Source organism: Ovis aries, chromosome 3 (genome assembly GCF_016772045.2).
Source record: "Ovis aries strain OAR_USU_Benz2616 breed Rambouillet chromosome 3, ARS-UI_Ramb_v3.0, whole genome shotgun sequence".
Classification (NCBI taxonomy): Eukaryota; Metazoa; Chordata; class Mammalia; order Artiodactyla; family Bovidae; genus Ovis; species Ovis aries.
In genome coordinates this window covers 87,260,017-87,282,996 of record NC_056056.1, presented here as the reverse complement: position 1 = coordinate 87,282,996, position 22,980 = coordinate 87,260,017, and the positions used below count along the sequence as shown (strand labels likewise).

General features: G+C 46.5%; 1 protein-coding gene across 2 annotated transcripts in view; it reads left to right on the top strand.

Moving 5' to 3' along the window:
- Nucleotides 1–22,980, top strand: part of VIT (vitrin) — a 125,512-nt gene that overhangs the window by 64,987 nt on the left and 37,545 nt on the right. The window contains exons 6-7 of one of the 2 annotated variants that reach the window (XM_004006026.5): nt 4,473–4,550; nt 10,314–10,505. In XM_004006026.5, the coding sequence (XP_004006075.2) occupies nt 4,473–4,550; nt 10,314–10,505 (270 nt within the window). The remainder of the gene's footprint in view (nt 1–4,472; nt 4,551–10,313; nt 10,506–22,980) is intronic. The other variant, XM_012173556.4, reaches the window with a different exon arrangement.

Below are 22,980 nucleotides of genomic sequence, written 5' to 3'. Positions count from 1 at the left end.
CAATTGGTAATATTTTGCTATACTTGCTTTATCTATCTATTTATATTTTGCTTAAACTGTGTGAAAGTAAGCCACCAGCATGATGACAATTATCCCTTAATACTTCAGCACACATCTGGTAAGAACAAAAGCATTTTCCTAAATAACCACAGTACAATGCCTTAAAAATATTAGCATTGCTACAATAATGTTAATGAATATTAATAAATATGAAAAATAAGAAATAGTCTGATTCAATTATATCCAACTATACCCAAAATATTCTTCACAATAATTTCTTCTTCTGTTAGGGGGTGGATCTACAATCAAAGATCACCCATTGTATTTACTTGCCATGTCTATTTGGTTCCCTTTAATCTAGACCCGTCTACCACCACACTTCCATTTTTGGTCATGAGTAGCGATGACTTTTTTTTTTTTTTTTTCAGCTGTGCTGGGTCTTTGTTGCAGTGCATGGGATTCTCCTTGCGGTCGCTTCTCTTGTGGAGGAGCACAGGCTTGAGGGCAAGTGGGCACAATAGTTGTGGCACACAGGCCTAGTTGGTCTATGACATGTCCCCAGGCCAGGGATCGAACCCCTGTCCCCTGTATTGGTGGGCAGGTTCTTAACCACTGGCCCACCAGAGAAGTCCTGCGATGATATTTTTGAAGTCTCAGCCAGTCATCTAGTACTATGTTCCACAATCTGGACCATAAACAGGTCTGGCTATTGCCTCATGCTCGGGTTCAGGTTAAATATTTTGGCAAAGATACTACATAGATAGTACCATAGCATATCCATTGTGTAGTATCATAAATGGTCATAAGGAGACACAGAATGTCATTTTGTCCATTTGTTGGTGATGCTTAATTTGATAGCTTGGATACTTTATAATATCTCTCCATGGTAAAAGATACTTTGTAATTAATAGCAATCTGTAGGATGATACTTCAAAACAGCTTGTCCCCCTAACCCAAAATTCACCCAATGGTTTTAATATCCATCAGTGATCCTTACCATAACAAGAGTAAAGTCAGAAATTGAAAAATTATCCTTATTCTTCCACATTTATTAGCTAGTGTTCTTACATAAAGAAATAAGCCCTCCTCCCCCCACACAACTATTTTTCCAAGTACCATGGTGGACATACAGATTATTTTTTAAAATACAACATGTTATAGACTATTATCATCATTATTCTTTTTGATGCTCAAAATTTCCAGGTTTGGCCACTGGGAGCCCTTCCAGCTTTTGACATGCCCCATCAGCGTTTGAGCACAAGACAGTGTTATATCTTTACCTTGTACTGTTTACTCTGCACTGGACCTTGAATCTCTCATTTTCTCCAAAGAGACACTGCAGGATTTTAAATACATTCTAGCAAACTTTTCTGGCATTCCCCACAAAATCAGGAGCCATGTGACTCTCCTGAGAAGGCACCACCTGTGGAAGGCCAGCTAAAGCAAGGAAGAGAGAAATGTCTCATAATATAGCAGGCCTTCCAATCCGGGTGGGATTTTTGCACCTTTAGATGCCCCGTGTCCCAACCTCTACCATCCTTTGATCATAATTTTAGTAGGACTACAATCAGATCTTCTAACTTGAGCAATCTCTGTGTCCTCTTACGTGTGGAATTCTGCACATCCAGGGTTCAAACCATACCAGTTTCTATGTCCGGTAGTGGGAGATCATTAATCATAGTGCTGTAAGCTTTACCTCATAACAAAACAGGGGCCATATGAAAATACTAAGGTCTAGAATACAAATTTGCCAAACTTAGAAGTATAATTTCCACGTTGGTGTTTACCAAGTAGCTCCTGGGGGAATAACAGGGTTTCAGTCTTCGGTGCTTAGCCTGCAGTCCAAGAATCCTAATAGAGGTTTAAAAGAAAAAGTAATTCCGTAAGAGTAGAGATGTTTTGGATTTTTTTAATGAAAATCAATCTGCTGTGTTATTCCCTATATGTCTCAACTGCTGTGTCATCTCATTCCACCTGGTGACATTTAACCAGAAACCCTTTTTGCCATTGATAATAAGCATATGTGCTCTGCAATGACTACCAGTGAATGAGTTTGGAGAGCCCAATGCCACATAAGGGTCTCAGCTGACAGCGGCCAGAGCTTGCTCATCCACTGCCCAGTGGCTCACAGCCAGCGAGTTTTGCTGGATCATGTCAGAGTCCTCTCCTGAAGGTTCAGATGCCTTCGTGACCTTTCTCTAGGCTTTTATTTCCGATTGTCACATGTTGCTATGCGCCTTTAATTAATTCACGTTGGCAGGCTGGGAGGGGGCAGAAGAGGGGTTGTCTTTTTGTTCAGCACAGTCCTTCCACAGTTCAGAGATGGGAAAGGTCAGAGAGGGACTTCCTAATACTGCCTGTTTGTCCTCTGATCCACATTTCAGAAAGCTGAGCTCAGGCTCCTTTTCCTTCTGAATAGAAACAGAGAGAATCACAGGGTTTTAGATGTGAGAAGAATAGGAAACTGAAGAGCCGGTGTCCCTGTGGCATTTGCTATGGATAAAGTGAGGCCTCACCAAGGCACCCTCCTCGGGTCTGAAATAGCCCCACTCACTGTCCACCTGGGCTTCACAGTTCATGCTAGTGGTAAAGAACCCGCCTGTCAATATGGAAAAAGTAAGAGACGCAAGAGATGCAGGTTTGATCCCTGGGTCAGAAAGATCCCCTGGAGGAGAGCATGGCAACCCACTCCAGTATTCCTGCCTGGAGAATCCCATGGATAGAGGAGCCTGGTGGGCTACAGTTCATGGGATCGCAAAGACAAAACGGTAACTTACCACAGCACACACGGTCCACCTGGAGCAGGGCCGAACCAGGGTGCCCACCCTGCTCCAGGCGGGCTTTCATTAGAGGAAGTAACTCCCCTGAGCCCAAACATGTGCCTCTTTCTCACCTTGAGTGACATTGGTAGCTAACACCAGAAGAACTTCTTCGCATCTCTATGGTGATATATGGTTCCAAAACATCTTAACTATGTTTTTCCCTTCAGATCCCTACAACATTGCATAGTAAGTTGGTCCATATCATTATGCATATTTTCTGAATTAAAAAAACAAACACCAAGAGTCTTAGAGGTTGAGGCAGTCAATCACTGGCAAAATAGAAACAAACAGATTTTCTTGCTCTCAATCCCAAACCCTTCCTGAGACCCTGTTACCCATTCTGCCTCATGACTCTTGCTGTTCCTTGTTCCAGAAGGAACTTTGGTGAACCCAGGCACTAGATTCCGTTCCACTGCCCATCTCCTATCTGACACTCTACACTGTCTCCTCTCCAAGCCCATCCTATACCAATATTCCCTTGGGTTGAGAGTTAAAAATGCTTTCATTATCAGGTGGAAATATCACATAACAGGTGAGACCCCTTCCGAGTGTATTTAAATTTTAACAGAGATCTAAGTGAAAGTTAGTCACTCAGTCATGTCCAACTCTTTGTGACCCCCATGAACTGCCGCCTACCAGGCTCCTCTGTCCATGGAATCCTCCAGGCAAGAATACTGGAGTGGGTTGCCATCCCCTTCTCCAGGGGATCCTCTCAAGCCAAGGGTTAAAGCTGGGTCTCCTGCATTCAGGACAGCTTTTTTACTGTGTGAGCTACCAGGAAACAGAGATCTAAGCACTAAGGTAATTCCTCAGTTATACTTACTGAGCATCTCCTACATTCCAGACACTCTCCAGGCCCTGGGACTTGACAGCCACCAAGTGAGACCAATTACCTGCCTCAGGGGGGCTTGTGTTCTACTGACAGTTTCCATTTCCTCGGAATGAGGCTCCCTGGTGGAACTGCAGGCTAACTCTCTGGCAGAGGACCACCGTGGGGAGCAGTCTTCACAGGCTTGTTCAGTCACACCAGGCTTGAGGCTTGCCTACTCAACCCCAGTCATTTTTCCTGTTTATGCCCCCACCGCTTCCCTGATACACATTAGCATTCCTTCTCCAAACTGTCACTCCCTGGGTGGGCAACAAACGGCTGTTTCCAAGGCTGATCTCTATTTACCTACTTTCAAGTTTCTCTAGCGCTGTGGAATTCAGATGGGTCCCACAGGGTCCATGAAAGTGAGAGGTAGTCGTTCACGCACAGCCAGTCAGCCGCCGGAGCTCTCGTGTCCAGGAGAGTATAGGGAGGATTTTCATCTACTGACCCGGTTTAACATTCAGAGTCACACGTATGAAAACTTCACCTCCAGGTCACATCTTCGCGAGCAAATAAGGGTTGCTCATGTTAATTCTGAGTCACGAAGATGTTATGGTTTCCTTTCTAATATTAATAAAACACAGGCAATACAGAAAAACATAATGCCACTTGACTTTCTCACTGTAATCAACAATTCAGCAAAGGATGGGAGGCTGGTGGAGATGGACTGATTTCCTTAAACTCAAGAGAAACAAATCAGAAGGAGGGAACTTATCAGGATGCAACCATCTAAAATCTCTAGCTCCAGAAATAAATAGGTTTTTTTTTTTTTTTTACAGAAGGTAAACCCCAAAAGGGTGTAACCTACCCATTGTCTCTTACATATTCATCATCTAAAAGCCCAGCTGCCAAAGCAGGCAAGTGTCTACGTGTGATTTCATCTAAATCTTCTGATTTTGTAATCAGGCAATTCTGTGTTTTAGAAGATAGGGTGGAAATTAGCATCTTAACCGGTCAAGCTCCACTGACTCCAGTAATATTTTAACAGATGCCAGGAACGCGGGCACAGAAATCAGTGGGCTGAAGACTGAGGCTTTATTTTTGTTTTTGCAATTCTGAGATTATCTCTGTGTTTCTGTCATTTTTGTTCAGAATGACTGTTGCCTTGAATTTTATTGCATTGCTACTTTAGAAGATGACATGACATTCTGTGTGGAAATGTTCCCTGGTGGCTAAAAGGGAAAAGACTGTCTCTACTTAGGTATGAAATGAAGGGAAGCAAAGAAGGTGATGTGGCTTCTGTGACAATAGCAAGCCACTAATCTCAATGACACCAGCCAAAACTACACTATCTGTGAGGTTGTGCCAACCCCAGCTTTCTGTGAACCACTAAGGGGGTACAGAGAGAACTCAGGCTAGGAAAATATCTTTTTCTGGGTTTCTGTGTAAAAGCAGTAACTATGCTATGCATTCCTGTCCTTTCACCAGGGGTGGGGGGCGTGGGGGTGGTGGGGTAATACTTTGATTTCTCATCAAAGAGAAGCTGTGAGTTGTTTTATGGTGGGATTGAACATTACTTCCAGAAACTTGAAATAATGATGGAACAGAAATGGTGAAGAATAGGAAAGCCTGGTGTGCTGCAGGGGCTGGATACTACTGAGCGCCTGAACAGCAACCCCCAGAAGCTTGACAGGCTAGCTGACTTTGTTCCTGTCCATAAAGTGAATATGGCTTTAAAATGGGCAATATAAGCTAGCTAGCATTTATTGAGCTTTTGCTGTGTGCCAGGCATTGTTCCAAGATCATTGGAACATTCACCTGATCTTTGTATTTGATCACCCCAGCAATACCACGGATATGTATTAACACTATTCTTAGCCCTAAAGAAATCACAGCACCAGAGAAATTTAGTAACTTGCCCTTTGCCACACAGCAAGTAAGTAGCAGAGCTGAGAATCAAATCCAGTCAGTCTGGCTCCAAAAGCCCTCTCTACACTGTTACCCTGTATTTTTATTCTGCCAATTATAGTGTATATAAAGAATCCTGACTCGAGGCACTTATTATTCAGATAGAAGCTCTTTTTCATTCCCCGCCCCAATTACTCTCCAATAATATCTTTAATGACTTCTTAACTATTCCAGTAATCTAGACCTGTTTTTGCTTGTTTAACTGCACAGAATCAACTCTTCCTTAAGCCTCCCACAAGCAGAGGGTGGCGCCCCATGGACCGTTTCTGAGATGTCCCCTGTCCCCTTCTGCTGTGGGCCCGGGAAGAGGACGAAGCATGAAGCGAGGGAGGGAACATCCTCTTACCCTGCACACTGCTCTCCTCCAGAGGTGGCCTCGGACCCCTCCCCTTCTTCAAGTCCTTCTGCTGAGGGGCCTGGGTCAGGTGGGGCCATCGACAGCACAGTTCTGCCAGCACGGCCCCACTTGGGAAGTTCAGTGACACCTCTCCTCATGCAGAAAGCGGGGACAGAAAGCGGGGCCTGGGGCCTTCTGGCTTCTGCGCTGGGCCATGGCCAGAATCTGGACAGATTCCCACACTCCCTCCTGTGACTTTGCCAGACACCTGTCCCACCCCTGAGGCAGAGCGCCAGGACACCCCCATTTCAGATACCCCAAGGGTGCCACTCTAATGGGCCTTGACGACACTAGAACTCTACTGGCATCCCCCTGAAGTGGGTCAGGGTGAGGGGAGAGAAACCAATCACAACCAATGGTGACTTAGATGGCCAGATCAGTTGGTTTCTAGGTCCTGCATAGCAGAGACTAGTTCCAAAACCTCTCTCTCTGACCCTGCACTGTGGCCAGCTAGGCACTGCCCACCCAGCAGACCTGACTCACTGACCACCAGGAGGAACGCAGAGGAGCTGGCGCCTTCTCACACTGGGCTGCTATGTACATATATTTTTTGGCCATACCATCCTGCTTGTGAGATCTTAGTTCTCCAACTAGGGATTGAACCTGGATCCTTGGCAGTAAAAGCACCGAGTCCTAACCACTGGACAAGCAGGGAATTCCAATGCCATGCACGTTTAAAACTAGCGAAAGCCATATCTCCCATCACCATATCTCCCATGACACCATCTCCATTTCTCACTATCAGCCTCTTATCACAAGACCATCCAGAGTTGTCTGAGTCTGAAAAATTAAATTCAGTCATTCAGTAACCATGTGTTGAGCACATTTGGTGGCAGACTCTGAACTCAGCTGTAAGGATTCCAGCATAGAAGAGATACTGGGGTCTTATCCAGCCTCAAAATTAGATAAACCTCTTTCAAGTGACAGTCCCACCATGCAGTGCGTCTCAACAATTCAAATGAAAAATCCAGTGAGAACAGTAAAAAGGGTGGCCCCTTGATTGCCACTGTTTCTTTGGTGATAAAATTCCTTTAGAAACGGAAGGAAGAGGGAGAACTGGAGATGCACAGACCAGCAGCTGCTCAGGTCCCAACCTGCCCCTAACAAGATGCTTCCTGATCTCTCCTAGAATGGGAGTGAACAGATAAATCAGGTTAGGATGATCCCCTCAAGCATCGCAACCCTGCCCTGGGGGGGGGGGGGGGCAGGTGTATCACGATGGTGTCAGCTGCTGGCATTTATCAGAAGTCTGCCTTGTGACAAGCGCTGTGCAGCCCCCTTATAGACACGGCCTCTAACTGTGACAGCGGCCCCCCAAGTAGGTCTGACCATGCCCACTTTACAGCAGAGGGAGCCAGGCTCAGAAGACCGGAGAAAGCCTCGTGGCCAGGCTGGCGAGGGCTGGGGCCAAAAGTCCAGGCGCCTGGAGCTGGCCATGCTTCTCCAGTCAGATTTCCCCGGCCCACCCTAGCTCAGTGGATCAGAATCTCTGAATAGAGCCCTGGATCACCCCCATTGCAATCCTAGTGATGTCCAGGTACAGGCAGCTGGGGACCCTTTGGTGTGGTTGAGTCTCGAGCTATTCTTGACCTTGTCCAAAGAATAACATGTCAAGAGTCTGAGGGAAGTTTTGAAATGTTTTCCCATGAAAATCTTTGAAAAAAGCCTAAGCTTCCACATAGCTGAAGTTGTACAAAGAAACTATTCTTTGGTAGTTTTATTTCAAATTGCTCAAAAGGAACCTGGTCTCATGAAGAATTCACTTGGTGTCACACCAGGCATTATATTCAATAAGCAACTGGAATCATTTGGGGTATTTTCTCTATCTCCCTCTTAGAGACAGTTCTATTCCTTGAAGGAGAGCAGGCAAAAATGACTAGGTCTTCCATGGAAGAATGTGGAAGACCAAGGAGATGGCTCTGTTGGTTGAATTTATTTATGCTTGAAACTATGTGTGTTCTAAGCAAGTAACATAAATGGCTGTCCACAGGATATTTTATTTGCTATCTAGCAAATCAATATCAGCAAAAGCAGACTGGCAGGGAAGCAGATTGGCAACCTCAGAATTAGCCAATGGTAGGAGAAAAAGATATCCAGATCCTTAGTACCTAATGAGTTTAAAGCGGCAAAAATATTCACTATTTTCAAGTGAGTTTTTAATTTAATTAATTGTGCTTTAATTAATAATTTGCAAGTACAATGTACTGTCAGTTTATTTATAGCTTTCTCTCCAAATTAGTGATATATCCTATTTCATAAAATATACGAGTGATTCTGTCTTTTCCCTGTATGAACCTGAGCCTTCGTCTCCCTAAAGAGGCATTAATGCCTGGTAGCGTTTACCAGAGGGTATAACAGAGGAGTACTTTGGAGAAATTAGAAACTTCCCTAGGACTTGTTATGAAAGCTCAGTTCCTTTAGAGTCATGGAAACATCATAAATCACTCAAGTTTAGTTTTGCCCAAGGATGGCGTGAAGACTGGCTGAACCCCTGAGGCCGCTGCCAGCTCTTTAGCAATTAGTCTGGCACAGTCTCCAGGAGGATTTAAAGATGACCAACTGCTAGCAAGCATCAGGGTAAATGCGGGATCCGCTTCCTGCCCTGCCAGCCTACCGCCTGCAAGAGCAGACAGGATGGCCAAACTCCAGCCCAGTTCCAGGGTGTTCTGTGCTGACCTGTGCTCCCAGGTCAGTGCTCTGACTCCCACAGGAGGTGACAGGGTCGGGGGACAGCGGGGGGTGGGGGTGGGGGCGGGAACTGGCGAGTACAGTGCTGGGCAGTGGGTCTGAACACCCGACCCCACCTCATGTTTGTCTACACATCTGGACAGGGCTGCAGTCTGACATGGCCCAGCACGCAGTGCCATGCCCAAGAGGAGGCGGGGTGGTCCCCGCAGAGTGTAGAGCTTTCTATCTCAGATGCTACCCCCTTGGCCTGCTGTTCTGTGTACCAAAGATGCTTCATCCTTAAGCAGAGTTACGGCTAGAGCTGGGATGCTGTCATAGGCTGAAAAAGCAACCCCTGAAAAGATATCCGTATCCTAATCCTGGAATCTGCAGATGTCTTCTTACACGGCAAAAAAGGGCTAGGGGCAAAAAGGCTGGGAGGCTGTGCTGGTGTGATTAAGTTAAGGATCTTTGGATGGCAGGGGCGGGGCGTGGCGGTGATCCTAGGCTGAGAGCAGGGTTGTCAGGGAGACTCAATGCAATCGCATGCACCCTCGTAAGAGGAGGGGGAAGGAGATTTAACACACAGAAGGGAAGGCCACATAAAAGTAGAGCAGACGGCGAATTGAGGATGCCGGCCTTGAAGACTGGCAGGGTGTCAAGTCAAGGAATGCCACTGCCACCAGGAAACAGAAGAGGCAAGAAGCAGATTCTACCTTAGAGCTTCTGGACGGAGGTCAGCCCAGTGATGCTGATTCCAGCTTTCTGCCTCCAGAACTCTGAGGGACTTACATTCCTGTCGTTTTAGGCCACTGAGCTTAAGGTAATTAGTTATAGCATCCCCAGGAAACTAACACAGATGCACAGATGTAGGATGGCACACCTGCCATGGGGTCCAAGAGGCACGGGTGAGGGTGGCTGCTGTTCCCTCCCAGGACTGGGGTGCTGCTCACTTTGGGGACTATGTGGTGTTTCCTTCTGACGTGGACACAGGGTTCTCTATACAATCCCAAGGTCCAGTGGGCCATTTGCCCCCATGCCCTCAACATAAATAATTCATAATAAATTATAAATTCATAATAAATTCATAAATAATTTGTAATAAATTCAGATTATTTAAAATTGTGGAAGCAATATAAATCATCACGTGTGGGTGAGGAGTAATGTTTAGAAGAAGAAACGAGATGGTCTTTACCATCTGATTAGTTCTGTTACCCCATTTTATAGATGAGGAAACTGGGACCTAGAGGAGTTAGTCGGCTAGTCATGAACCAAAACCAAAGCATCTAAGACACATTCTCTAAAACAATGAGAGCCCTGAAAGCTCCCCTTACTTCTAGGCCAACACTAACTGAAACAGCATATATATCCACGAACCATTGCTTCTGGTGTACGGCAAATTAATTTGATGATTAATCATGTTCAGCCTTGTTTATGTGGCTATTATTTTGAGCTGCCTTTTAAATATTTTATCATTATTTCATCTTTGGTTCATTTATCGATTTATTCCTCCATCCAGATTGTACATGCCTCCACAGCATCTAGCATAGGACTTTGCTCATAGCTAGTGTCCAAGAACTACTTATTTCTGTCCTGAAGAGCCTACCAGCCATTCTGTAAGCCCCAATGTAATTCCACTTTCTTGCAGGTGAGACCGCAAGAGCAGATCAGAGCCCATCAGGTCCAGAGACAGCAGCACAGCCAGTCACTGTGACGCAGGTACCGGGGACCACTGCCGTCGAGGCCACCCACACCACCTTGCCAAAGCCCTCCCCATCTGCAGACTCTACCGCCAGCGGCCTCCGACCGCAGCCCGCAGGCCAGAGAAGCAAGGGCCTGGGTCAGTAGGTGGACTGTATGCTGCCGTGTGCTAGAAAAGTGGACGGCTGGGTTCTTAGGGTCAACAGCCTCTCTGAATGCCTGTGTATGGAGTTTTGAGCTGGGCCGGGGGTGTGTGTGCTGTGTCTTCCCGTATGAAGGGGTAAATTGAGCTCATGATAATTCAAAACTGAACTAAAAGCTAAGCAAACTATGCAGACGGACTTAACACAGATTTGAAAATAGGACTGCTGTTAATCATACTTTAGAAGGTAGGATGTTATGTGAAGCTTTCCCATCGCAAAATCCCCATTTCTCCAAAAGCTCAGCTGGAGGGCTAATAGATTCTTGTGTAAACACTGTTGGGTTTTAAGGGACAAACTGAATACTCCTGGAAGTCTTCAAATATTAGAAGTAGGCAACAACAAAAAAAGAATTCCTTTAGCAAAAGTCAGATAGCTCAGGTTTTTATTTCTTTTCTGACTGCCTTTTGTCTTACCACTTGTATCCATTTCTTAAATCATGTTTTAGGTTTTACCAAAGTCCAGTTTATGGAATTAATCTTGGTATTACATCGAACACAACCTTAGGAGCCCATTGGATAATCCAAACAACAGCTTTACACAGTCTTCTATGTTAGGCACCCTGGGCAGTGAGCATCTATCTCATTTCTAAAGGTCCTCTGGCAAGAGGGGAGGAAATTCCACAGAGCAGGTGTCGCTGTGTCTTGGCTACTTCTAAATATCTCCCACCTTTTTCGCTTCTAGGAGGAAGTGCCCAGGACTGGGTCTTTTCAGCCTTACCTCCAGCTTCCAAACATCACTGCCACATAGCATGGCCCTTCCCTCTTCCCTGTCAGAGCCCAGCTCTCTAGCCATCTCTCTATTCAACAAATCCAAACACTTTCAGTGTGCTAGACACTCTTCTAAGCACCTGAGAAATATTAGCCTACTAAATCCTCAAAACAACCCTATAAAGCAGATACAGTGCTTCTAATTTGCTTAATTCATCGTATTGGGGAAGAAACTGGCCCCTAGTCACACTGACGGGAAGCAGCAGAGCCGGGCTCCACGACCAGCAGCCAGCTCTCCTGTGACACTCCCCCCACCCCCCAGCCCCGGCCAAACACCCAAGGCACTAACGATGTGGCACAGAAGCTGAGGCCTTAACCGCCTGGACGTGGACAGGGTGAAAAGACTGGAGGGTCTAGACACAGCCAACTCCTGCTCTGATTAGTAATAAACAATCACAGAATGCACAGTCCATTCTCTCCCTGTGCCAGGAGCCCTGCACACATTATTTTAATCTTCCCAACAGTTCTATAAAATAGGAATTATTATTCTTCCATCCGATACATGGCTCATGGAAGAAGCTATAACATAAAGTCCCCAAATAAAATACCACAAAAATCATTTCTGAAATACATTAACACACTACCCCATCATCTTGATTCTTTTAAAGACTTGTGAGTAGCTGAGTGAGTTGCTTGCTCCTGGTGTCTCCTTAGAGGATGGCAATTTTTACATAACACATATAATTAAGCCTGGGGTGTATTTACTTTGCTACACTGGGAGCTTGGAAATCCTGTTACAAGTTGGGCCTTTGCTTGTGGAAAACCTCAAGCAACTTGAAGCAGTGGCTCCCAGCCTGGCAAATCTTCCTTATTCCTGGCTTGGGGACACAAGCTTTGGGCAGCAGCCTCGCAGCCCATCAGTTTGCGCTTCATCCCGGTCCAGCACCCACGTCTGTGCTGCCCCACAGACTCCTAGACAAATATCCAGGGTAAGCGCTCTGTGTAGCCTGCGCCCTAATTGCTACGAGAGGAGCCAAACTGGGGCGGGGGGGGGAGGCAGGAAGAGAGGACTTTTTAAAACGTGAATGGTTTACTCAAAGGATTTTCCGTAGGAATGAAGAGTGAAGACTCATGTTTGAATGCCTATGTCTCTCTTTTTTTTTTTTTTTCAAATAACAGCCTTCTTGAGATACTTTTTGCCTACCGTACAATTCACTCATTTAAAATATTCAGGTCAATGATTTTCAGTGTACTCAAAGTAGTGTGACCATCACCACGGTCAGTTCTAAAACATTTTCATCACCTCAAAAAGAAACCCCACACTCACTGTCACTCACCACGTCCCCCTAAAGGCCTCCCCCACTGGCCCCAGATAACCACCAATCTACTCTCGTGAATGCCTATCCTAATGCTTGGCTGTAGATATTTGCTGCGATATTTTAGCCCAACTGTACTAAATAATATTTAAAATATAGATAACTTATTTCTTCAAATAGCTGAAAATATTCTATTAAATTATGAGAGCAACTCTCCTGCTGATGGACAAGTAAGTCGCTATTGATGCATTTGTGAATTTTTTTTTCCTTTCATGTATGTGACTGTAGTCAAAAGATTCTAGAAGTGACTGTAGGTGGGGCACTGAAGCAAAACCTAATTCACGTATTCATTCAAAAGCATTTCTTGAGTGCCCATTGTGTGTCAGGCGCCGTTCCAGGGTCTTGGGCCATGTCGGTGAAGATATCCTACCAAGATCCCCCAAGACCGCTGCAGCAGGACACCTAAGAAGTGTGAGGCAGAGCAGGAGCAGCCTGCTTTCAGGGGTCTTGGAGTCATCTTTGCTCTCCAATGAGCTCAAGAGCTGCCTTTCAGAGCGGACACAGGCAGGGGAGGGAGTCCAGGAGAGTCGAAACTGCAGCAAGGAAAAGGGGCTCTCTCAGCTCATGACGAGAAGCTGATGCAGGTAGTGGGACTCCCAGGAAGATGGGGCTGGACACCAAGGTCACATCTCAGCCTCTTAACTGACCCGCAATTGTGCAAACCTAACAAGACAAGAGAGGAGTACAGAACAAGAGAAGGCTGGGGCTCCTTGGGGGCGCCAAGACCTAGAGTGGCAGTGACTCAGAGCAGAGGCGAGGCCGTTCACGCGAGAGGCCGGTGGGGTGGGAATGTCGGCACCTAGTGGAGCCAGGCAGGCAGAGTGCTGCTTCCCAGGACCAGAGCCGGCAGCCTGGAGAACCAGGTCCCGCGTTATGCTGAGGAAAGGGCTCTGGAAACAATGGACGATGCCGTAGGTCCAGCTGCAGGGTCCGCTGAATCTACTGTGGCTTGGAAGGTAGAGAGTGGCTTGGCCCAGCATTGTTTTCTGGTCAGGTTTATCTCAAGAAGTGCCCGGGATGCCTCAGCTAATCTAACACATCATCAGATGTGTCCACACTAAAGGGTAAACCCCAGAGAGGAGCGGAGCGCCACCTGGTGGAAGGGCCGGTGACACACGTTTCTACTCCAAGCCACCCCCTGACCAAGGTCCGCTAAGGAAGAAGTGGTGAAACCTGGGACAGGAAGGAACCAGTATCCATAAAAAGCCCGACCCTTCCACGTGCACTTTCCCTTCTCACCAACATGCATCTCATCTCTGAATGTTTATCTTCCTTAAGGTATCAGGAGGAGATTTTCCTTAAAATCCAGTCTTATGAAACAGTAAGACAAACATTCCAAGAAAGATGGGTGAAGGTTATGACCAGGCAGGCGATGGAGGAAGAACTACAAACAGCCAATAAATATAACAGATGTTCACCAGGAATCAAACACACTCAAAGTAAACAGTAAGGTGTCAGCTTTCACCAATTCACATTAGGAACTGATAAAAACACGGTTTGGGCAACAGTGTGGAGAAATGACCCAGCATTTGCACTTCCAGGAATATATCCCAAGGTAATTATCAGCCAAAGTCAAAAGAAGCCTGGACATAGATGTTGTTCATGATAGAAAAATAAGTGGAGACAATTTAATTGTTCATTGTCAGAATGGTTAAAAAGTCACTATGCAGCTATTAAAATATGCATACTTCCTGACAAGAGAAGATTGGTCTGTGACAGGTTGTTAAGTCAAAGAAGCAGACTACAAAACAGGATGGCTACCAATCTCATGTGTTATAATTATGTTTTGCACATGAGAATATGTGCATAGAAAAAGGAATAGAACACTGTATACCAAAATTGTAAACAAGCCACTGCTGCATAGCAGGGTTACAGATGATTCTTTACTACCCACAGTGGATATGCTGATAGTGAGCACATGCCCACTTTATAATTAGAAAACAGAGCTATTTTGAGTTTGTGTCCAAATAACTGGAACAAGAAAGCAGAGACATCACTTTGCCAACAAAGGTCCATATAGCCCAAGCTATGGTTTTTCTAGTAGCCATATGGAGAAGGCAATGGCACCCCACTCCAGTATTCTTGCCTGGAAAATCCCATGGACGGAAGAGCCTGGTGAGCTGCAGTCCATGGGGTTGCTAAGAGTCAGACACGACTGTGCAACTTCACTTTCACTTTTCACTTTCATGCATTGGAGAAGGAAATGGCAACCCACTCCAGTGTTCTTGCCTGGATAGTCCCAGGGACGGGGGAACGTGGTGGGCTGCCGTCTATGGGGTCGCACAGAGTCGGTCATGACTGAAGCGACTCAGCAGCAGCAGTGGCCACGTATGGATGTGAGAGTTGGACCATAAAGAAGGCTGCGCACTGAAGAATTGACACCTTTGAGCTGTGGTGCTGGAGAAGACTTTTAAGAGTCCCTTGGACAGCAAGGAGATCAAACCAGTCCATCCTAAAGGAAATCAGTCGTGAATATTCATTGGAAGGACTGATGCTGAAGCTGAAACTCCAATACTTTGGCCACCTGATGCGAACAACTGACTCACTGGAAAAGCCCCTGATGCTGTGAAAGATTGAGGGTAAGAGGAGAAGGGGGTGACAGAGGATGAGATGGTTGGATGGCATCACCAACTCAATGGATAGGAGTTTGAGCAAACTCTGGGAGCTAGTGAAGGACAGGGAAGAAGACTGGCGTGCTGCCGTCCATGGGGGTCGCAAAGTGTCAGACACAACTTAGCGACTGAACAACAACAACAACAATTGGAACAAAGACAAAAGGAATGAAAAGTTAAGGTGGATAAATTTGATTCTAAGAAAAACTGATGTTTTCCCATGACCTGTTATCTCTCCCCTTCCATGAAACTTGGTTCTTTCCCTCAGCCAGTTTTTATGTGGTCCCTCTCCCGCCTAAAACAAACTTTGCAGCTCTCTTCACAGAATCTCCCATCTCTCTCTGCCCTTTTACAAACCTTGCTTCAGAAAAATTGCCCAGTGAATAATGAATGCTGAAATGTATTCAATTCTCCCACGGAGTAATTAAGGATAACCCATTGTGTACCCTTAAAAATGACTGAAAGCTAATGCTATTTGCATCAATACCATGTTAATGCAGTTTAAGCAAACTGCTAAATGTTAAGTGACATTTCTATTGAGGCATTACTGTAACTCCCTCAGGAGAGGCACAGCTGAATTATTATAAGAATAATGAAGTATAAAGAAATATGGCACTTCAGTAAAAGATGCTTTGACAGTTGTGGAGTGCAAGGGCTACTGTTACCTGGAATTTTCAGTCAGTGTTTTGAGTTAAATCCTTCTTCCCCTCATTTCAATGCCTCCTCCAGAGCAGATTCAGGCCACACAAGGACAAAGCTTTACCTCGGTTCTCACCTTGGTGATATCTTGCTAGGAGGAATCATGGAAAGAATGAGAAGAGTTAAATTAAAATTCATGCTCTGGACAGTCAAATGCTACTACAGATCTCTGGTCCACCACCACCTACAAATCAAAAAGTCTTTTCACTCAGTCTTGTCTGACTCTTTTTGATCCCATGGACTGTAGCCCGCCAGGCTCTTCTGTCCCTGGAATTCTCCAGGCAAAAATACTGGAGTGGGTTGCCATTTCCTTCTCTCAGGGATCTTGCCAAGCCAGGGATCAAACCCAGGTCTCCTGCATTGCAGGCAGACTCTACCATCTGAGCCACTACCTATATTAACGGCCAAAATAGCCCCCAAGCTAATCCAGGTGAGAACCTGAACTCACCTTTCTAGCTACTGAAGGAAGTTAAGCTTGTTTACATGGAGGTTGTCTTTCCAAATCCTTGTCATTTGACTCAGATTTGAACAGAAATCATTAAACCAGATATGTCAACAAAAGATACTGTTCAAGGGCCCAACTTGTAAGGAAGCCATTAAATAAGCGAAGCGCCACTCCCTTGAGGCAATTTTTTTGGAGGTTGTAATAGAAATTCCTAAGGATTCGGTGACAAGGCTCTTATAAACTTGAAAAGGGATACTCTCTGGGGTTTATCCTTGAGGAACTTGGGTCAAAGAAGCCTTTATCATTTCCCAGGAAAGGGCAGAGCCAATTTTGCTCGAGTGCTTCTGTGACACAGGGGACAGAAATCATCCTTTCTCCTCCAGCCATTCTCCCAGGAATCATGACACTCCCTGGCTCCCTTATTTCCACTTCTGTGTGCACCCCTTCAAGGTTCGGCCCAGGAACTGGGGATGCAGACACACGAAACAAGTTCTCTTCTCTGAGAGGCTGCTGAGGCCTGCAGAGATGAGAAAGGAGAATCTAGCTCGGTTAGATGCTTTCCGCAAACTCTGCCTGGGGCCTGGGCCGTGAGCTGACAGACTTTCCAGTTTCCTTTATAGCCTCGGTACACAAGGAAGGAGAAGAGTCCAGGCCTTTCTCTTGCTAGAGGTACCTGTCCTCCACATGTTAAAAGATTCCTTGAGACTGCAGATTCTGTTTTGCTTTGATGCCAGATAGGAGCAGGGGCTCCAAGGAGTCCCCTGGACAGGACTGAGAGCTTCTATGGCTTCCCAATTGCCTCTTTGCCAACGTACATGCTGATGTTCAGGACAAAAGGCTTAAGAATCAGATCTCCGGGCAGGCCAAGGACTCCGAGGCTACTTTAGACCTTAACAGGCCCGGTGGATTAGTCTTTCAGGCAGTCAAGCATGGGCACAGTTTCCTTCAGTGTTGTTGGCCTTCTCTGCAACCCCCAAAGTAGAACCAACCACAGAGAGGAAGGCTGACTTCCAAGGAAAATCTGAATGAGGGGCACTTTCATCAGGGGGCAAAATAAGAGAAGAAAACAGATTGCTGATTGCATGTTAATCAGCTGATCCTGTCTAATCCCACCCCCTGGGGTATCCAACGGCAGGAGTCTCTGAAGCCAGAAGCCTGGCAAGGCTGCCGGCTGCTTACCGCCCTTGTTCTGCTGCGTCTACAAACACCATCTCCCGTACAGTGCTGGCCCCTGCAGCTCACCTCCAGGTCAGGCCCAGCTTTTAACCTCCAATAGCCATCTCTTTGCTCTGTCCGATCTCAGTGTCCCTTCTAGTGTCAGAGGTATGTCTCTACCAGTCAAGATGCCCTGGGGCTCCCAGGGGCTGGGGACTGCTGGAGATGTCCCTCATTTGGGCAGCCTAGGCCCCATCCTGCCATCCCAGGACCTGCCTCTGAGACACAGTGCAAATGCCAAGACACCCCATGAGAATCAGACTTGGCTTGGGGGGGTGATGGCAACAAGGTACTTATTTGACCTCTGGCTCCTGTTTCTTCCTACCCAACAACCCAAGACTGTTTTTTAGCATTTGATCCCATTCCCTTTTCATAACCTTTTATAGCCTTACTGCCTGGGTCTCCAGCCCTGAGTCTCCCTTTCTCATCCACTCTCTTTGTGCTCCTAGTAACTAAGACTTCATCTCACTGACCACAGTGATGGTCCCAGCTCCTTTCTCCCAGCTCCTTTCTCCCTCAAATCCTGCTCTTTTCCACTGCTCTTCCCACTCCACTATCACCTCTGCAACTTGGCTCTGAGCAGTCAGACCCTCCCCAAGGCAGGGTGCTCTTGGGACTTCTGCTCGCCCGAGGTACTCAGTTCAGTTGCTCAGCCGTGTCCAATTCTTTGCAACCCCGTGGACTACAGCACGCCAGACCTCCCTGTCCATCACCAACTCCCAGAATTTACTCAAACTCATGTCCATTGAGTCAGTGATACCATCCAACCATCTCATCCTCTGTTATCCCCTTCTCCTCCCGCCTTCAATCTTTCCCACCATCAAGGTCTTTTCCAATGAGTCAGTTCTTCACGTCAGGTGGCCAAAGTATTGGAGTTTCAGCTTCAACATCAGTCCTTTGAATGAATATTCGGACTGATTCCTTTAGGATGGATTGGTTGGATCTCCTTGCAGTCCAAGGGACTCTCAAGAGTCTTTTCCAACACCACAGTTCAAAAGCATCAATTCTTCGGTGCTCAGCTTTCTTTATAGTCCAACTCTCACATCCATACATGACCACTGGAAAGACCATAGCTTTGACTAGATGGACCTTTGTTGGCAAAGTAATGTCTCTGCTTTTTAATATGCTGTCTAGGTTGGTCATAGCTTTTCTTCCAAGGAGCAAGCGTCTTTTAATTTCATGGCAGCAGTAACCATCTGCAGTGATTTTGGAGCCCAAAAGGATAAAATCTGTCACTGTTTCCCCATCTATTTGCCATGAAGTGATGGGACCAGGATGCCATGATCTTAGTTTTCTGAATGTTCAGTTTTAAGCCAACTTTCTCACTTTCCTCTTTCACTTTCATCAAGAGGCTCTGGTGTTCAGGCCTGCACAAATCTCAAAGCCCAGAGCTAGCTTCTGCAGATAGGGGAGCCACTGGCACATGGGATCTTCACCTGGCTCTCACTTCCGATAAAATCTTGCATATCAGATAGTCAGCCAACTTCTCAGCTAGAAGATCCTCAGATCATAGAATTGGGAAGAACTGTATAAACACTTCTGGTCTGTATGTTTGTAATGAGCAGCACAGCAATGACTCTGCTTTGAAGTGCAAGGCCGCTAGGTCAGGGGCTGTAACTCGCTCTGGTTTCCCCATCCTACCCATTTTCAGACTTTTATGTGTTGGCGTTTCAGATCAGCTCAGAAGTCTTGTTTTTAACCTTCTATGTACTTTAGTGATTTCTGTCCTGTAATCACAGCCCATTAAAATATTTCCTTAATGCCACATTGAAAAAATAAAGCAAAGTGGATCTGGTCTGATTTCCCACCAAACAACTGAATCCCTTGTGATGTGGCAGACAGAGGCCTTGCTCTGTGCTTGTTGTTGTTTAGTCATGTCTGACTCTTTTCGAACCCATGGCCTGCCAGTCTTGTCTATTCGTGGGATTTCCCAGGCAAGGATACTGGAGTGAGTTCCCATTTCCTTCTCCAGGGATCTTCCCAATCCCAAACCCATGTCCCCTACACTGGCAGGCAGATTCTTTACCACTGAGCCAGCAGGGAAACCTTTGCCCCATGTAGGATAACTATGTGAGGGGCCCAGAGCTTCCCAGGCCCGCTGTTGGACGTGCTATCTAGAACTTAAGCCTGTTGCTCCTCATGTGTCTAAACTACTACTTCTCACTTTGTGGTCCAAGAACTTTGCTTTCAGGGCTTCTGTGAGGCCCTCTCTTCGCTCCCTCTATAACTGAAGCCAGATTTTCTTCAAACTCTTCAACAAAAATGACATCACCACAGATGGACTGAAGGAACTGACATCAGATTTGAGCTGTCTTCTATTACATCAGACAGTGGAGATGTCTGCCACTCTTCCCATTGAATTCTTTTGTTTTAGGAAGCAGTTATTTCCATTATAAAATGTTAAAATAGAATGAATAGGTTTGTTGTTATTTTTAAGTGAATGAATAGTGAAATAAACTATTTCACTAGGATACGTAGTCTGTTTTAAATGAGAGGATACACAGTTTTAATTTCTAATATGAGAAAAAACAATAATAGATGTAACCAACACAGAGGCTCTATGGGGATCTTCGGTATTTGTTAAAATAACAAATTGGAGAGTCCTTCACGTATATGAAAGTAGCCTTCACGTCCTCCTTTGCATCTTGTCTTTTCTGGGACAAATTTCTCTTAGACTTCCAACAGGTCCTTACGTGACTCAGCAGCACACCCTCCGGCTAAACCTCAGTCTATTGGTGGTGACTCAGAGCAGGCACTCAGAGCAGGACACGCTGCCTAGAGGGCTGTGCCAGGGAACTGCCTCTCTCGCTCTAAATACTCTGGTTCCCTGAAAACATCCCAAGTTCCATGTGGGGGAGGCTTTGTCTCCTCTTCAGCTCATCTCCTACTGAACTGGCAATTGCTCAGGTTCCCAGGGCTTTTTCTCACGTATTTCTAGAGAAGCAGGTCACCCCAGTGCTGTCCTGGTGCAGCTGAGTTTTTGCCCCCGGTTAGAATATCAGACTTAACTCTAATATTAAACCCTCCCTTAGTTTAGTGTGCTGCAGCCTTCCTGAATCTTAATTCTGTCACTGAATGTATTAACTAGCCTTCCATCATCATCAGCTGGCCTTCCTTCTCTGTCATCTACCAAATTGATTAATACGCCAGCCGTCTCCTCTCCAGTCACTGATAAAATTATATCACATGGGATGGAATCTCCTGAGCCCCACTAAATACCCTATCCATGTTGAGGGCAATGCATTAACAGACACAAGCAGCCATGTACAGACCTAATAGTATGGCCATCAGCCTTAATATTTCACCCTCTCCTGCACAGGACCCCGAACTTAGGACCCTGAGTGAGTCCTGCGTCCTCCTCCCGCTATGCCTTCTGCTCACAGATGTAACTTAACATGTCCCCAGTTTAAGTCACCACTTCCATGGCAGGGGAACTGTTAATTTTTTTTTTTTAATGTACTGAGACACTGTGCTATGTGTTAGAACTAAAAGATGACTCAAATATTTTCAGATTCTAATATTCTGGGGCTGAAAGTTCTGCCTTGGCAGGTCCCATACTCCCCACCTCCAGACTCATCAGTGATGCCACCGCCTCCCCCTGCCCCCACAGGCATACCCTTACCCCCTGACCAGGACCCTCTAAGTCCACTCTGGCTGACCTGACTGCTCCTGCTGTGCCCCCAGGGGAGGGACGGGTGGAACACTCAGGAAGATTGAGGCTAGAACTCAGGGACTTTTCCTTGGAACCATCGGAGGTAGCTTCACGGTACCCTGAGCTCTGTTTGATCAGATAAGCTTCACTGGCCTGGAAACCTAACCACAGAGTTGATGTCGCTTCCATGAGAAGAGGTTGCCAGCTCCCAAACAAATGCCCCATGCAGAGCTTTGGAGGGGAACCCATCTGTAAACGCAGGGCTGCGGATGTTTTGCTGGCCTGATGCCCATGCCCAGGACCTCTGAGTGTCCCCAGCCTTCTCCAGTCACCCTCAAATGTGGAGCTGCTGGCACGAGGCCAGGCCCTGGAAGGGAGGTGTGTGGAGTCCCCTGGCTCCAGAGGCTGCTGCCCCTCAGACTGACGCCTCCTGCTAAAAACTGCAGCGGAAGTCCCTGGGGAGAAGCCGCGGCTGAGGGGCCAGCTGTGGGTCTGTCCCATAAAACTTGAGAGCCCTAAGGGCCATCGCCATGACTCCCATTGGATCCCAGGCTGGTAAACTCCAGATGTTCAGGGAACAGTAGGAGCTGTAACCAGGGCAAAGGTCACCATGGATTTTAAACCAGGGATGCTCTGGGCCCTCGTTCTTCATGTGACATTCCAGGCCTGGCTTCTCCGTGGTGCACCCCCACCCCCAGAACCCTGAGATTCGGAAGCAACAATGATGCCGCCCGTCATAAACAGGCAGTGAATACCACAGGGAGAGCCTACCTGCCTGGGTCTAATACTCTGCGCTGCCCTTCCCCGTGTGTCAGCTTTCCCACCTGTAAAGTGGGATCATGGCTGTCCCTGACCCGCAGGGTTACTCTAGTGTAATGCTCTCATGGGGCTTGGTCAGTGCGTGTTCAAGACCAATACCTCCCATAGACACTGACTGTATCTATAAGATGACGGAGCCAGCACTGTCACAAGAACTATTAGCTGTTTCTTTACAAGTGCCTTTCACCCTTTTTAGAGTGATTTTATAGACATTTGCCTTCATATGAGGGCTTCCCAGGTGGGTGGGTCAGTGGCAGAGAATCCAACTGTCAAGCAGAAGACACAGGTTCGATCCCTGCGTCAAGAAGATGCCCTTGGAAATGGCAACCCATTCCAGTATTCTTGCCTGGGAAATCTTGTGAACAGAGGAGCCTGGCAGGCTACAGGCCATGGGGTCACAAACAGGTGGACACAGCCTAGCAACTAAACAGCAGCAGTCTTCATGTGAGCAGGGCAGAACAAGTCCTCATGCCCCCAGGAGAAAACTGAAGGTCAGAGGAGGTAGGCAAGCCCCTCAGCCCCCAGCTAGTCTTTGGTAGACTCAGGATAGTCTTCTGTTGGCCCCACACCATGCCCTCGACACCAGAACACAAACGTTCTCACAAATCTACTTCTCATCACCACCAAGCTCAAAGCACCAAGTCTGAGCTGTCTAAATATTTTTTCAGCCTTCAGCTTTTGGGTGAAAGTGATTTGGTTCAAACTTTTCCCAAACAAATTAAAGTGACACAGATAGAGGACAGGCCTCCAGGATAGAGTAACAGACTTGGAAAAATCCTTCATGTCAGGTGAAAGAGGAGAGTGAAAAAGCTGACTTAAAACTCAACATTCAAAAAACGAAGATCATAGCATCTGGTCCCACCGCTTCATTACTTCATGTCAGAAA